Raw genomic sequence first — 15,672 nt, 5'->3', positions numbered from 1 at the left:
CCGTAGTTTTCTTAACGTTTGTTTTTAAAAGTGAATCATTAGAGGATCGGTTATATAGATTTCATTGTAAAATGAATCATCGCCTTTGAAAAATAAGTAGACTTGTCCCATTTTTGTACGAACTTTTGGTGAAAGTTTTTATGATCGTATATATGTACATATCATTGGTTTAAACAAAAAGCACATTAATCTAACACCAATGTTTACACATCGCTATTTTACAATATGTACCCTGCCTTAGCGAAAAACAGAAGCTTATAGCTATTATAAACGTTTTAAAGTATAAAATATTGGCTATAAAACAAGTACGCGCACAATGAATTCATTACACGTTTCAAACTTGGCTGCAGGATGAGTAATGTGCCAACAACCCGCATATTCGCACATAATAAAGCGGCTCACCCCGATATTTCGCTTCAAGTGCAGGCATATTTACACACATATGTAATTCCGAACGAGTATGTCCATAAAATTCGCAGATGTGAATATCCAACCTCGGTATTGTCTGAGTCAGCGCAGCCAAGCAATAAACAAAGTCAGAGAATAGCAATTGTTTCATTGAATATGTATTTTGCGGCTTTTCTTAATAACATAAACAAATGTAAATGGCAAATGTTGATTAAGATCAATTTTTTTCAAGCGAATAAAAGTAATAAAACTTTACGTTGAACCTTGCAACTTTGCGAATTTATTTATTTCCAAAATTATTTAAAATTTAAAAAACGAAAGAATGTTGGCAGTGATTCCTTCTCTTTGCTTTTTTCTTTCATCACACTCGCCTCGTTGGTGGTTCTTAGTGTTTCAGCGTGAAATTTTGATTTTTCTAAAGATCTTTCTGAGTCTAGATTAAGTGCGCGAAAACGTGCAAATGGAAAGGTAGCAATCGTTCCATTCGGGTAAATAAATATCGGATAACCACCAAAACCATATCCAGGGTAACTACCAAAACCCGGATAGCCATAACCAGGGTAGCCCCCATAACCCGGATAACCGCCATAACCAGGATAGCCACCATAACCAGGATAGCCACCATAACCAGGATAACCGCCATAACCAGGATAACCGCCGTAACCGTAATCTCCACCGTAACCGTTATCTCCATCATAACCAGGATGATGTGGCGGTCTAGTAGTATATGGATATTGTGTGGGCACAACTAACTGTACATAAGGTTTACTGCCGCCATGATGAAATTTCGGCGTTGCAACCAAATTCTTTCGATGTTGCTGTAGTTCGGGTCTCCTCGCAGCATTTTCACAAACTACTGACGGTTCCGTTTTTAAGTCCTTATTCCTATCTGTAGTGTTCTTGACATTCTCAGCTTTTATTGTAACGGTATCTGTGTCTGCTTCAGCTGAAGATTCCACGGTTGTATTAACTGTTTTCACCTGCTTGGTAGAATTCACGTTTATTTCAATTAGTTTTTGTTCCTTCTCACTCAATTGACCCAAATCCTTCTTAACAACTGCGCGACTTTCTGTTATGTCTGAAATTTCTTTCGTTAATTGAGTCGGAGTCGTCACCACAAAGGCCACAAAAAGGACTGTCAGAAAAAGGAGACGTAATCAAATTTATTATTATTCAAAATGATTTTCCAACTCACCCAAAAGAAGAAATAAAGTTGTGTTCTCGTACATCTTTTCAAAAATAAACTACAATCTCTGAGAGCACGTCACACGCTTTTATACAAAAACCGCTAAGTGGAAAATGGTGAAATTTTATGTAAATTCGTATTACGTAAAATCTTGAAACTAATGGACTTTGATAAAATTTAAAATTTTTATGATGTTGATTCTGGATAGAAATTCTTTTCACTTCTCTTCACTATGTCGAACATTCTGAAAAAGCACAGAAGTTTTGAGATCGTAAACACATTTTCTTATTAGTTTGATTACTTCTAAAGCACGATTACCATATGAATTGATTTTCGATAAAGTGCTGACCGCACCTTCTTCATTGGAGAGAAAAAATACTTATGGAGAAAAACTCAAATAATTTCATGCTGCAACTTCTTAAGCATTAAGACCGTTTATTAAGCAAAGTTAGTGACAATTTTATGGACTACTTTAGATCAATTTGGGATTAGCAATATAAGAAGAGAGAAACTTAAACGAACTGCCTGTCAAACAGCTGGCGTTAGTTATTTCATCGCCATCGAATAAACGATGATCTTATAGAATTTTTTCCATTGTTTGAAATGCAGTAAAAAATTCCAACTGAGGTAAAAAAAATTGAAAATTGTTTTGGCTAGAATTTTAGCAACCTTTTGTCTACACAGGCGTGACGACCGATCCCTGCGGAAAACTGCCGCTCAAGCAATATTGTACAGATTTACCAGCGTACTTGACTGCAAGCATATAATCTGAAGGGTACTGAGATCTTAATAAAAATTATACGAAACAAGTAAGGAAGGGCTAAGTTCGAGTGCAACCGAACATTTTATACTCCTGTAACTTGAAAAGATCAAAGACCGGGAAATTCCTTCAGGTGCTGGCAAACTTTAAATTAATCGTCGACCCGATTTTATCTATTTTTACCAATACCACATACTGTTAACATACCACATACTAAAAAAAAATGTTCCCTGGCTTTCATAAAGTATTTCACATTAAATCACCAATCATATGGTGTAAAGTCAACCGGGGATATTAGTTTTATGGGGATTTCCGAGTTTAGGATAGGATTAACCCTGAATTTTAATTACATATGTATATCACACATTCACCGATATTTGCGGGAAAAAGTCAACTAAAGGTACTGTGGTTCACATATTCTGTACCTAGGGGATTGAACGGTTTCGGCTGGATTTGGACAATTTTTGGTCAAAGGTAGCATTGATTATTCGTGAGTTTTTCGCCAAATTTTCAACCAATATCGTGCCGTAACCACCGTATTTGTTTGACTTAGCTCAGTGTGACTTTTGAATATTCAACAAACTCAAACGGCCGCTCTGAGGAAGCCGTTTTGAGTCAATTTTAGACATTAGAGGTGAATCTGAACGCGCGAATAATACCGAAATTGGTATTTTAACAACTGTTTCGAGGATTTGAAAAAACGTTGGCGTATTAGTAGAGTATAAAAACAAAGTTTGTTCTGATACTTATTGAAAGTAGCTGTTATAAAAATGAGATCTAAAAGTTTTAGGCTAGAAAATAGTCGATATATAGATATGTAAGTAACCGATTCATTGATTTGAATAGTAAAAACGAGTGACACTGAGCGTTAATTTCGCCAAAAAGTTCGACATTTGTGAAAACTCATCACTTGACGCTCTCTGGGAAAAGAAATAACAGTAAAAACAGTCCAGAAAATGCTTAGTTTTTAAGTTTTGCAAAACACCGCTGGCCATAAAATAAGCAAGGTAATGGATTTATCTGGATGACTGTATACCAAGATGAAATGGCAATGACATTTTATTTCCTAATTTCAAAATTGTTGATCATGTACGATATGTACAATTTGTTATAAAGCAAAAATCAATTATAGCATTTTCATAATGTCACCTCATAGACTTCTTGTTGACAAAAAAAGTGGGACAGTTGGGACAGGAGCTTTTCTTGAGGCGAACATTTTTCACAGCAAGACCAATTGTTATAGACAGGGATAGGTAGTAATCACTTTGTGCCAGGTCCAGGCTATAAGGTGTATGCATAATACCCTCCTAACCAAAATCCCGGAGCTTCTAGAGGACACTATAGAAGTGTGTGGCCTGGCGTTGTCCTAATTGAAACACATTCAATCCCTATTGACTAAAGCTGGTCGCTTCTTTTCTTCAGACGGTCCAATTATTAGAAGTATAGGTCTAAATAAACAGTTTGGCTATAAAGCCAGTGCCACCTGTAGCAGATTATTCCCTGTAAATTCCATGAAACACATAGCAAAACCCTCAGCACAATTTATTTTAAAACGCTATATGTATGTATGTATATGCACATATGTGGTCTTTATCTTGAACTATCCATATGTATGTATGTATATGAAACAATTATCATAGAAATATTATCTACTAATACTCGTAACAATAATTTGTTAAGTTTTAAATAAATGATAATAACTTATATTTAATTTTTTTATAGGATTTTGCAGAAGGACACTCTTGAAGGTAAATGTTAATTGATTGTTAATTATGAAAATATTGTAACCTCATTGTATATACGAAGACTACTTTTCATTAAGACACCGTTACCTTTACCTATTCCTAAAAAATCAAATGTATTAAAATTAATTTAAGTATCAAATTAATTGCTGTCGATATACAAATGGATAATCATTTTAAGGTGATTATTATTATTTGTACTATTTTACTTACCGTGCTATTCTGTACTGTGATACAGTCTCAAGTCTCTAAATTTGAGATTTTGAGTTAGCGACAATTTTTGAGACTTGAGACGATTTTGCTATTCTGTAAGTTACAGTCATAAAATCTATTACATTTCATTATTCAGAGATGTTTCTGCACTTAAATATGTCGATAACAAATATTAAATTTCCTATATCAGAGTAAAAAATATCATTATCAATAAAAATAAAAATATGTGTTGACTTTGTTTCATAATATTTACGAAATTTATGTAATATTGATTTATTTTTAACCTTTTCATGTTTGAGTTGCTTACAAAATATAAAAAACGACAATCGATTACAAAACAAGAATTCTTTTTAGTTTTGAGATCTGCTAACTACCAGGTCTCAATATTTTTAGACTAACTGTTCAGTGAATAGAAGCTAGTCACAATTTGAGATTTTACCTCAAAATGTCTCAAATAGAGACTAGAGATTGGTTACAGAATCCCGCTATTAAAATAATTAAATATAGTAGTCATTTAATATAAACCATTGCTCTTTTATTGCGCGCAGTTGTAAAAATTCCGCACTTACAGACAATGTTGATTTTTATTGACATTTATCACATTTTCTACTGTTAGTTAACATAGGGCTCATTGCTAAAAATGTGCGCCTAGATGTAGGCAATGAAATTATAATAATGTCGCGATCATATTCAGAGCAGAGAATGTTAATAAATATTGAAGGCGCAAATGTTAAATAAAATCTTTTTGAGTACTAATTGTAGTTACTTTAATTTTAGCAGATCTCAATTTAGTTACATACTTTAATAGCAAATTTTACATATTGAGATAACTAAAATATGTATTGCGGGTAAAAATTGTTCAATGGTATGTTTCGATAGAGAATGTTAATAAATAGAGAACATTCAACATCGAAAAATATAGTTTCGAAAAAAATTCACCACGCGATGAGAATGGAAAAAAGCGGAAAATGTTATAGAAAAATAGACCCAACGTTGCGCATGACATTTGGCGGTTATGTTGTCATACGTATAATTTTTTGCAGTGTTAAGTTATAGAAAAAATTCTTATGCTGCTTTTGTGGTGATGCGATTACCGATTGAGCTGCATTTTCATAGTATCATATTTAGATAAAATGAGCTAAATAAAAAAACTATGAAATAATAATAATAAATAAACAAATTCCTAACAATAATAACGGAACAATGTTACATTTAAAAAAATTTGTGGAAAAAGTACTGCCGTTAATGTTTATTTGGAATGGAAAGAACAATTAAAGCATCTTATAGTTAAAAGATTATGATGCTAAGGACATTTTTAACTCAGATGAAACTTGTTTATTTTATAAATGCCTGCAGATATCATACTTTATTTTAAAGATGAATAGTGCCACGGTGCCAGTGCATTATCGTCATAATAAAAGGACATGGGTGACTACTAATGTATTTAATATGTGAAACGAGCGTAAAACAACGCAAAATAACAGACTGTATTGTATTTCTGTTAATATAACTGTATATGTAATATTACATGTATAATATTTTAATATGTACATATGTATCGTTTTATTTAATAAAAAATGTGAATTTATAAAAACACAATTAAAAAATTCCCCATAATTCGTAATTTTTTTATTTTAATCTAAATCGCTCTCATTAATTTGGACACATCAAAAATTCGTAAAGTATTATTCGTCCATTGCGATTACGAATTACCCGGAGTCCACTGTAGTATTAAAATACAACGTGAAGTGTGCTTAGAAGTCATAGGAGTAAAGAAATTTCGAAAATATTAACATTATATTTAATATGAAATTAGGAATTTCAGAATATGTATTTATAATTATTTACAAATGTGAACGTAATTGAAGGGAGAATTCAACCCTGCATTATAAAAGCCAAAGAAGGCCAAATTGGCCAATTTCATTTCATGAACCAATTTCAACAAAATATTGTAATTTAATTTTCATACTTGCGCCTTTTTGATGTTCCTTCACAAAAATTTAAATTTTAGTACAGTTAACATTTCCGCCTTCTCTATTTATTAACAGTATCTGTTTATATGACAATTCGACTGTTAACGAATCGGTAATTTTACCGATCAGATATTTGATATGATTGCTTACTGATTAGTTAGTTAGTATTCATGTGTATATTTATATATCTAGGTTATTATTATCAAGAAAAGGTCAAATCTTTTGTATTTTTAAAACTTTAATTATACTACTGTATAGTCTATATATTTTATACAGTTATAATCCACAAATTCTTTATTCTTATTATTTTAACCCTCAAGGCAATCGACCTCCAGCTGTATATTTTCGTTATTTTTGGACTTTATTCTTGAGAGTAGTCCTCTCTCTATAATATCATATAAGTATTTATGTACCATACGTAACTGCGTAATCGAAAGTTTTTTTGTGATCTGTCTCACTTTGTCTTTCAATGTAAATAAACGCTGATTACAAAATTGATTGCTTCAGTTTCGTTTTATAGAGAAATAAGTAACTCTTAATCTCGCAATTTAATGAACACGTTCGAAATTCGATTCTTAGTATTTACTATGATGTCTACATTTCATATTTGTGAAATAATGATATACATATTGTTTACACAACTATGTATGTACATATATACCTTAAATGTATGCATAACCCAATTTTAGGACTTCATTTATATTAGATTCTATAATAGAAATAATTAATATAAAATAACTTCATATGTACATAGTAAGTATATGTATATGTATGTATAATATGTATATATAAATATGCGTCATATGCTTTGTGACCTACAAATTTAACTGATTATGTAAATACACTGTCTTTCCGCAATAAGCAATTCCAAAGGCAATGATTGTAAATGGTTAAATGAACAGTTCCTGCGTTAGAAATATACCGAAGACTAATCTACTAGTAGCCAAATGAGTAGCATGGGAGGCTTCTATCTGGAGCATTATGAGCTCCACTGTTGGGCTAAATCATAAATGATAAATAAAACTATACAGTCGTTACTCGGCAAACAAACCCAAACTCTGTAGTTAAGCTTTTCGTTGATAAAACTTATCGTAAATCTCTCCTTAAGAAACTTGGTTACGTGAAAATGTACCTTAGCAAATTTTAAGTCCGTAACCGGTTAAGACTGGAAACTTTCTACGGCTATCAATATTCCGATTTAATAATAATTTTGTAGAATTTGTTAAAGGATTGTTAGTTGAGATTCACTTGAATCTATTATAAAACTAATTTTGTCTTAAGAGCGGCCGCTAAAACGTTTTTTTTCATCTAGCCCATTTAACTATCAAACCAAAGGATGCTCCAGTCTTTGAGAAAGCCATTGACAAGAGAGAGAAAAAGTTAGATAGTATCAAGCTATTAGTAGTGTGAATATACTCAATATCATCATAATGTGAATAGATGTTAAAAATTTATCAAAATTCGACAAAATAAGTCCAGGTGTATCCTCCGTTTGACTTGTGGTACAACTGGAAGGATATGGTGCCTTTTAGATCGTGGAATTATGAATAAGGAGACTTGTGATTTAAAGGAAATTCTAAGTTTTATGCATTATTAGAACGTATTCGACAGCATTTCAAATCGGTTGGCTTAGTAGTTCTCAAAGTAAATCAGAGCACTCTTGAAGCAGCACAATGCGATAAGCCGTTTCTGCGTAACAACAACTTCGTTCTCTTTCTCATTTTTGTTAAAAATATCACAAAACAAAATAATAAATTCTGTTACTAAGCATAATACTCGTAATTTAAAGTTCATATCAAATGATTCACTTTTAAAATATGCCAAGATCTACTGGTATAAATGTATGTATGTATATATGAATTTTTTTCATATTTAGATGTTGTATTTACGAGGGAGGACCAACAAGTGCTTAGCCTAACCGCCCAATGACACCTCTATTGCAAGATGTGGGCAATCTTCTACCATCTAATATATTCTCGTAGACAGCTACTGTCAAAACTCTAGACGAATCGAGTGGAGTAGGCATGTTCGCGGATTTTAGAAAAGAGAAATTTTTAAAAAGAAGAGAAAGAGAAATATCGGTCGTTGATTTTCTTTTTGTTTTGGGAAGAGAAATCGGGCAGTGGAATCAGAGATCGCTTGAATACTGTATACGGTGGCTCTAATTCGTTCAATTTGGTTTTTAGGTAGAAAAATAATGACCTCCAAACATAACGTGACAAAAGTCCACGATCTGGTATTAGCACAATGCCGATTGAAGATAACTGAGGTACTTGGTATCTTAAAATATCTTGTCGGTCATATGTTGAGTGATATTTGAATTCACTAGAACACTCTAAAGATGATGGACTGTTTAGGAAATATCAAAGTGTGATTTTGTGAAAAGATTCGATGTCCGAATTACAGCAAACATAGCCCCATTTGGCGAGGAAGAAACTTTGTTTCTACTAGATCATTCCAGATCTTTCAAACAGGTTAAAAAAGTTGAAGAATCACCGAACTCTAAGGAGACTGTATTGAGCAAATACATACATACTACCGTGTCCAAAAAATAAGGGGACATTGTATTTATTTTGAAAATTCTTTATTTATTCTTTCAATTCAATTTCATCCCCTTCAAAGGAATCCCCTCCCGATGCAATGCACTTATGCCAGCGGATTCTCCAATCTTCGAAACACTGGTTGTAGTCACTTTCCGGGATGGCCTTCAGTTCCGTCTTCGCTGCGGCTTGAATCTTTTGAGCTTGGTGATCAGCCAGAAGTCGCATGGCGCCAGATCAGGTGAATACGATAGTTGCAGGTTGAGTTTTTGGCGAAATGAATTTTTTCCAAAAAATTCAATGTTTTCGGTACCAGTCGAGATTTGACGCGCTTGAGGCCCAAAACATCCTTCAAAATGGTATTGGCTGAGCCTTTCGATATGCCAACTTCATCAGCAAGGTCTCTAATTGTTAATCGACGGTTTTTCAACACCAAACCTTTGATTTGTTGAACGTGAGCTTCGTCGGTTGAGGTTGATGGTCACCCTGGACGCTCTTCGTCTTCGACACGTTCACGGCCGGCTTGGAACTCACTATACCACTTGTAAACATTTTTTTAGACATAACCTCATTACCAAAGGCTTTCTGCACCATCCTCAATGTAGCCGCAGCAGAAAATTGATAAGCCCGTAAACAAAATTTAATGCAAATTCTTTGCTCAACAAATTTCGACATCGCAAAAAACGAAATCTCCGACACTAATGAATATTTTGACATGAAATTTGACATAAATGTGACTGACAATACTACCAACCTAAAAAAAAAAATAATTCTCCAAATCCTTCGACGCGCGCAGTTTAAATTCAAATGTTACCTTATTTTTTGGACACAGTAGTACATATATCACTATTTTATAAAATTTTCGTTATTCTTTCATATGCTAAGTATATATCGGTCAGCTCTTGTACATCTAATATCAGCAAATATTATTTTAAACAAAATTCTTTGCTGATATTATATTTCAAATAAAGTAATGTAGAACCCATTTAGCTAATCAACCAATTTGTACCATATAAAACAGTATGAATATACATATGTACATATGTATGTATGTATTTTGTATATCCCTAGAATTGAACTTGAATTCATCACGAACATTTTCATACATACATCATCAATGTAAACAATACATTTAGCACACTGATAACAACAATTGTGCGAACAACGGATGACTGTTGCCACTGCTGCTAGCTTCGAATGGCAAAACACTCCAATTATGCCACATTTTCCGCTCACCAGGCGTGTGAACCAGCCACCATTGACAAAGTGTCGCTAAGCTTAGATGTGAACTTGCGCAAAACTACCAACAACAATAGTAATATTTACAACAAAAAGAACACGTTTGTTTATATTATATGTTGTAAACGCTTGCAAACAAATAATTTATAGAAAAAAGATCGTGGCAAAAATAAAAAAAATACTTATCATATTTCAATGCACGCGTCAGTGTGTTTTATCAATTGAAGATAGAGTTACTTTTTTACACTTTTTTGTGTATCACTCACGCGACGCGTTTGCATATGAGTTCTCAATTAACAAGTGGTGAGTTTTTCAGCAATTTCGTGCAGAATTTCTATCAGCTCACACTAACTTCAATACTTTATCTAATCACAACAGTGAATGTGCTAATCAAAAGAGCAAAAGCAAAAATTAGAAATAAAATAAAATCACGCTAAATAAATACCGCTAAAGGAATAAATTTCGAAAATACTAGCAATAATAATAAAGAGACTGTAAATAATCAGCCGTTTCAGAGATATGCTAGCAAGAGTGATTCTGTTGTTCGGTGGCTTGAGGTACCTTAATCGCCAACACTTTAATTCAGTTCCATCCGTGAGGCGCACGAGTGGATGCGACGGTTTGGCTAACGCGTAACTCCGGTACTCAGTTATTTGCATAACAGTGCAAGAACATAGATATTGCCAGTGCTCTTATAAGTGATCTCTTTAGAGACTTTGTGAAATACAAAAGACTAGAGATAGTTTTTTAATAAGAAACAATACGATAGCGGTCTCCATACGAAGCAGTGTTACAAAAACATGGCAAGGTATACATATACAATAAATAAAATGTGTAAAAGTGTCCATAAAAAGTGAAAAATGATGCACAATCGTATGTACATATATAAAATTTGTTTTCTATAATATTCCTGAAAATATCTTAATCTATGTATGTATATAAGAGATATGTTGAGAAAACCGAGCGATTTGGAGAAATGAAAGCGGTCAATAAAAAATTAATGTCATATAAATATATTTAGGGCGACATTTAAAGAATAAAAAAAATACATGCATTATGTTATGTTATTAGTCGTTTTGGCGCTGACATCGGTATTGGCGTAAAATATTCTGACTAGGGTTGCAAATAATGCAGGATTAAAACATAACTAAAAAAATTAATCCTAAAACCCGGATTAAGAATACATTTTCTCCCAACTACCGGATGGAAAAATAAAATAGAAAATTTATTTTATCTTACGCATATACATACATAGTTAACAATAAAAAAGAATATGTTTTAGAATTGACATTGCATTTTTTCGCCTTTATTCAAATTAAGAAACTATATTGCAATTTTTAATCCCAAACATCAGAATTCAAAAATTAAAATGTAATAATTAAAAAATTCGCAACCCTAATTTTTATTTGAAATTTCACATGAAAGTGTTTTTTATCCTAGGTAAAAATAACACTTAAAAAAACTCTGGTTTTGCAATTATTTTTATCGCAATTTTGCAGTAATTTTCTTAGAGCATAGGTACTTTAGGATTAAAACAATAAAATAAACAGAATTTTGTGAAGCGTCCTTGAGTAATTCCCAGTAATATTAGAAACTTGTTGGGATTTCTTTGTTTTAGAGGTTGCAGAAGGAACAAGATAATAGAGACCAAATACTTTACATCCTTATGCTACCAAAAACATTTTCCAATAGCATTATTTCCTTCATATTTTATTTAAAGAGAATTTTACATTGAAAATGAGTTTAAATATCGATATAATTTAACAATGTTATACGTATACTATGTATAGTAGTACTCCAAGATACAAGTGTCTATCTTCCCCACAAATATTTGCTACTAAGAAAGGCACATTGACAGGTTGAAATGCTCTCAATCAAAAAATTTCTATCAGCGATTTAGTGAATGATTAAGTTTATGAAAAATACGTGTTCAAAGAGTCAGACAATAAGAAAGGCAAAATTTATAATTACTTATAAAGGACAAAAAACATTTGGCTAGATATTATCTGCTATAGAAATTGAACGATCGGAATGAAGTTCTGGTAAAGAACCCTTTGTATTTGTGAAGGGTATTATAGACTCGGTGCAACCGAAGTTTACGTTTTTCCTTATTTATGTTTAATATAAATACAAATGTAAGGTTTAATACAAATTAATGTCGGAATAATAAATATTACTGACTAGTCTAAACCCGCTCCTTGTTGTCAAGGACATCATTAAACATGATAACAATGTCACGGAATTAATAAATTTATTTTATTTATTTACTACTTCTACTTGAATCTACATTTTTTATTGACTTCGTAAATCACTTAAAGAATAGGCATACTAATACTTCATTGTTTTGTGTTATGTTTCAGGAATATTTGCGAGTTATTACGCACTCAACTCAAGTTATGTTTCAACTTTTCCTTGTTCAGTAACAACTATCAGTATAATCCCTATACATATGTATGAAAAGAAAAATTAATGTACCCTGCCAGTAGCTATGTGATGTTTTTTTGTTTTTCAAGCAAAAAAATATTCACAAGATTCTTCCATGATTACTAAATACATACATATATGCTGATGATTTGAAATATAAATTTTTTTTATAAAATCTACTGTGAATTTGCAAGAAATGCCTCCGTTAAGACCTTCTGCAGGACTAAAGGAATACCTTTGCAAACTTTCACGTCTTTCCGTGCTGCGGTTCGGGCGTTATGCCGGCACATAACGAAACAGCGTTCAATTTTTATATATATACACACTTACATTATAGATTAGGAGTACAAGGTTCAAGTTTCTACAGAATTCCCAAAGCACATTGTTGTTATTGGAGTTCTAAAACTTTTTTATGTTCAATACCACATTCAGGAATAGTCCAATCTATTAAGAAGTTACATAATAAAGCGTAAGTATCGTGAATTTATTGCCATAAGTTGATTATCAGAGCAAAAATTATTGATTAAGCATACGTGTAGAAATCAATATACCTAAATAAGATTTGGTAAAGTTTATAGTTATAGATTTCCATAAATGAGAACCGACATTCTATTAGAAATAAACAGGTGTTTAAACAAGATAATAATTGTTGTAGTGGTAATCCATATGAAGATAAGCTTCACCAGTTGATGGCATAAAACAAGTTATTTGCGAAGACTTTGGAAATACAACGCTAGATTTCGAAAAACTTAATTAATAAAAAGATCATGTGTTATATTGCACCAAATAAAAAATGCCTTTAATGAGAAAAATGTTTTATTCCATTAAATCATTATTTTTATTCTCTTGCAACAAGTTGTTGTAATTGATCAGGCAGACGAAACGTGTTGAATTCTGAGTGACTATCGGTCTGACCAAGATATAACTTGAGTAAAAATGAATATATCTTAATGATATATACCTTGGCAAAAAAGGGAGGACGAGTTCGTAGATGGGCGTAAGCGGGCCACTGTCACTCTCATTAAACGAAAATCTATAAAGTGTAAAAACTAAGCAGTAAATTAAGATACATAAATGCAATTTAGCACAGGAGATTGCTGGTGGCTAAAAACAGTGGTCATGGCCCCTAATAGGTTTAATGTACATATCTCATAAACCACGTAATGTAGAAGAAGCAACCTTTTGTTGAATCCGGGTTGAAAAATGGACGGTGAAAAGCTATATCTCTGAACCTATGTAGGTGATATCGACCAAATTTGCTATATACATATGTATGTATGTATATGGTAGTAACGTAACTTTCACATTCCTATTTTCCACTGCGAAAACCAACGAAATTGAAGTATAACCTCGCCTGTTCCCATATAGCCCAATTTTAAGTTCCATAATGCAAAAATTGTCCAAATCAGACATTCAAGATGCCGTATATGTGGATCATAGTTTCAATTCAATAGTATGCCTGAATGTTAGAAATGAGTCGAATTGGAGCAATAAGTTCTTTATCCCCCATATACCTAATTTAAAGATTTTCGAGCATTTAGTTGATATCGGCAAATATGTGAGTTAGGAAGCGTGTTTTTCCAATAACGGTACATCTTTGTGCCTAATATGGATAAAATCGTATAGAAACTTGCCCTAGACCTCATATAACTAGCATACCTTATGCACCTGAAGGAATTTCCCTGGCTTTGTTTCTGGCAACTTGCATGAGTATGAAATATTCGGTTACGGTCGAACTTAGCTCTTCTTTACTTGTTGATATTGTATATACATAGGCTACTATATATATTTCTGGACTAGGCAACACTAAGTGTTGCCAGGTGCAATCCGACATTTCCATTGGAAATTTTGACATTTTTTAGCATAACATCACTCAGAACGTTTTGTCTTTTAATCGTTAATTGTTTTATTTACAGGGAATTAAAAAATTCATCTCTGCCAAAAAATGGAATTAACTCGTGAACATTTTCGTGCGATCATTTTTCACAACTTTCGACGTGGATTATCACGACGAGAGTGCATCGATGAACTAAAATCTTTGTATGGCTATGAAGCACCATCCTATAGCACTGTGAAAAACTGTTACAACGAATTCAATTGTGGCCGACGCTCGCTCAAAGACGAATTCCGTGAAGGTCGTCCAAAAACAGCCGTTGTGCCAGAAAACATCGATGCCGTACGTGAACTGATAATCAAGACCGTCATGTAACATACCTTCAGATAGAGGCATGCCTATGCATTTCTCCCACCAGCATACATTCGATATTGCATAAACACCTGGCCGTAAAAAAGGTTTGTTCTCGTTGGATCCCGGCCAATTTGACAATCGTTCAAAAAAAGGCTCGTGTTGATTGGTGTAAAGAAATGATGAAAAAAAACGATCGCGGTGCTTCAAAAGACGTTTATAAGATCGTCACAGGTGACGAATCATGGATCTATGCGTATGAGCCCGAAACAAAACAACAATCGACCGTGTGGGTCTTCCAAGACGAGCCAAATCCAACAAAAAAAAACCATTTTCGTTGATAAATATTCCTATAGCAGCCCTCGTATAGATATCCTTGAAAATAAATACGAAATTTAGCAATTTTTCCCGACTGTTATTAAATCAAGGAAAAACGTTAACTTCGGATGCACCAAAACTTTAATACCATTTACTTACATATGTATTTTTTATAACAACTATATAGGATGGAGTCATGTGAGAAAGCGAAACATCCCCTGCATAGGGTTGTGCGCTGGGTTCGGGACCCGCCACGTAAAAAAAACACCGCCAATGAAAAAACAACAACAGCCTCGGATGAGAGACCCCCCTTTTGATGACGACTATGGCAAACGAAATAAGGACTACGAATTGAGGGCATGCGCCTGGAATGTCCGGTCCCTTAATTCGGAAGGTGCCGCTGCCCAGCTGGTACATGTCCTCGTAAAAATAAACATCTGACATCACCGCCGTCCAAGAAATGCGATGGACGGGACAAGGACAGAGACGAATAAAACGTCTAGCCACAATCCGCATCAAAGCGAGGTTCTTCAACATATCGCTGATTTGCGCCCACGCCCCGACGGAAGAGAAGGACGATGTGACCAAAGATGCCTTTTATGAGTGCTTGGAGCGCACTTATGAAAGATGCCCCCGCCACGATGTCAAAATCGTGCTTGACGACTTTAACGCCAGGGTGGACAA

The 15,672-nt window shown here is 33.4% G+C and overlaps 2 protein-coding genes across 8 annotated transcripts in view; one reads left to right on the top strand and one right to left on the bottom strand.

Annotated features, from left to right (window-relative positions):
- The window catches only part of LOC105224104 (unconventional myosin IC), a 67,436-nt gene that overhangs the window by 29,562 nt on the left and 22,202 nt on the right, over positions 1-15,672 (top strand). For 3 of the 7 annotated variants that reach the window (XM_049457872.1, XM_049457871.1, XM_049457870.1), the window contains exon 2: positions 4,077-4,102. The exons of 2 other annotated variants lie outside the window; for them this stretch is intronic. Coding sequence is in view for 1 of the 5 variants with exons in the window: in XM_011202092.4 (XP_011200394.2) it covers positions 10,862-10,869 (8 nt within the window). In the remaining 4 variants the exon portion in view is untranslated. 2 more of the 7 variants (XM_019989513.3, XM_011202092.4) reach the window with 2 other exon arrangements.
- LOC105224110 (macrophage scavenger receptor types I and II) lies at positions 492-2,662 on the bottom strand. The gene is made up of 2 exons (XM_049457878.1): positions 1,604-2,662; positions 492-1,543 (listed from the first exon to the last, which is right to left on the bottom strand). The coding sequence occupies exons 1-2, from the start codon at positions 1,635-1,637 to the stop codon at positions 705-707; spliced, it is 873 nt and encodes a 290-aa protein (XP_049313835.1). The 5' UTR covers positions 1,638-2,662; the 3' UTR covers positions 492-704.

Source organism: Bactrocera dorsalis, chromosome 5, assembly GCF_023373825.1.
Source record: "Bactrocera dorsalis isolate Fly_Bdor chromosome 5, ASM2337382v1, whole genome shotgun sequence".
NCBI lineage: Eukaryota > Metazoa > Arthropoda > Insecta > Diptera > Tephritidae > Bactrocera > Bactrocera dorsalis.
Note: the sequence above shows the minus strand (reverse complement) of the source record. Positions and strands in the feature narration are given on the sequence as shown.

What these genes read in the sequence shown, in the direction of transcription:
- LOC105224110 (XM_049457878.1), bottom strand. Translation starts at nt 1,637, where the DNA reads ATGTACGAGAACACAACTTTATTTCTTCTTTTGG. An exon ending in AACTTTATTTCTTCTTTTGG is followed by an intron (nt 1,544 to 1,603) that starts GTGAGTTGGAAA and finishes TTTTTCTGACAG; the next exon opens with TCCTTTTTGTGGCCTTTGTG.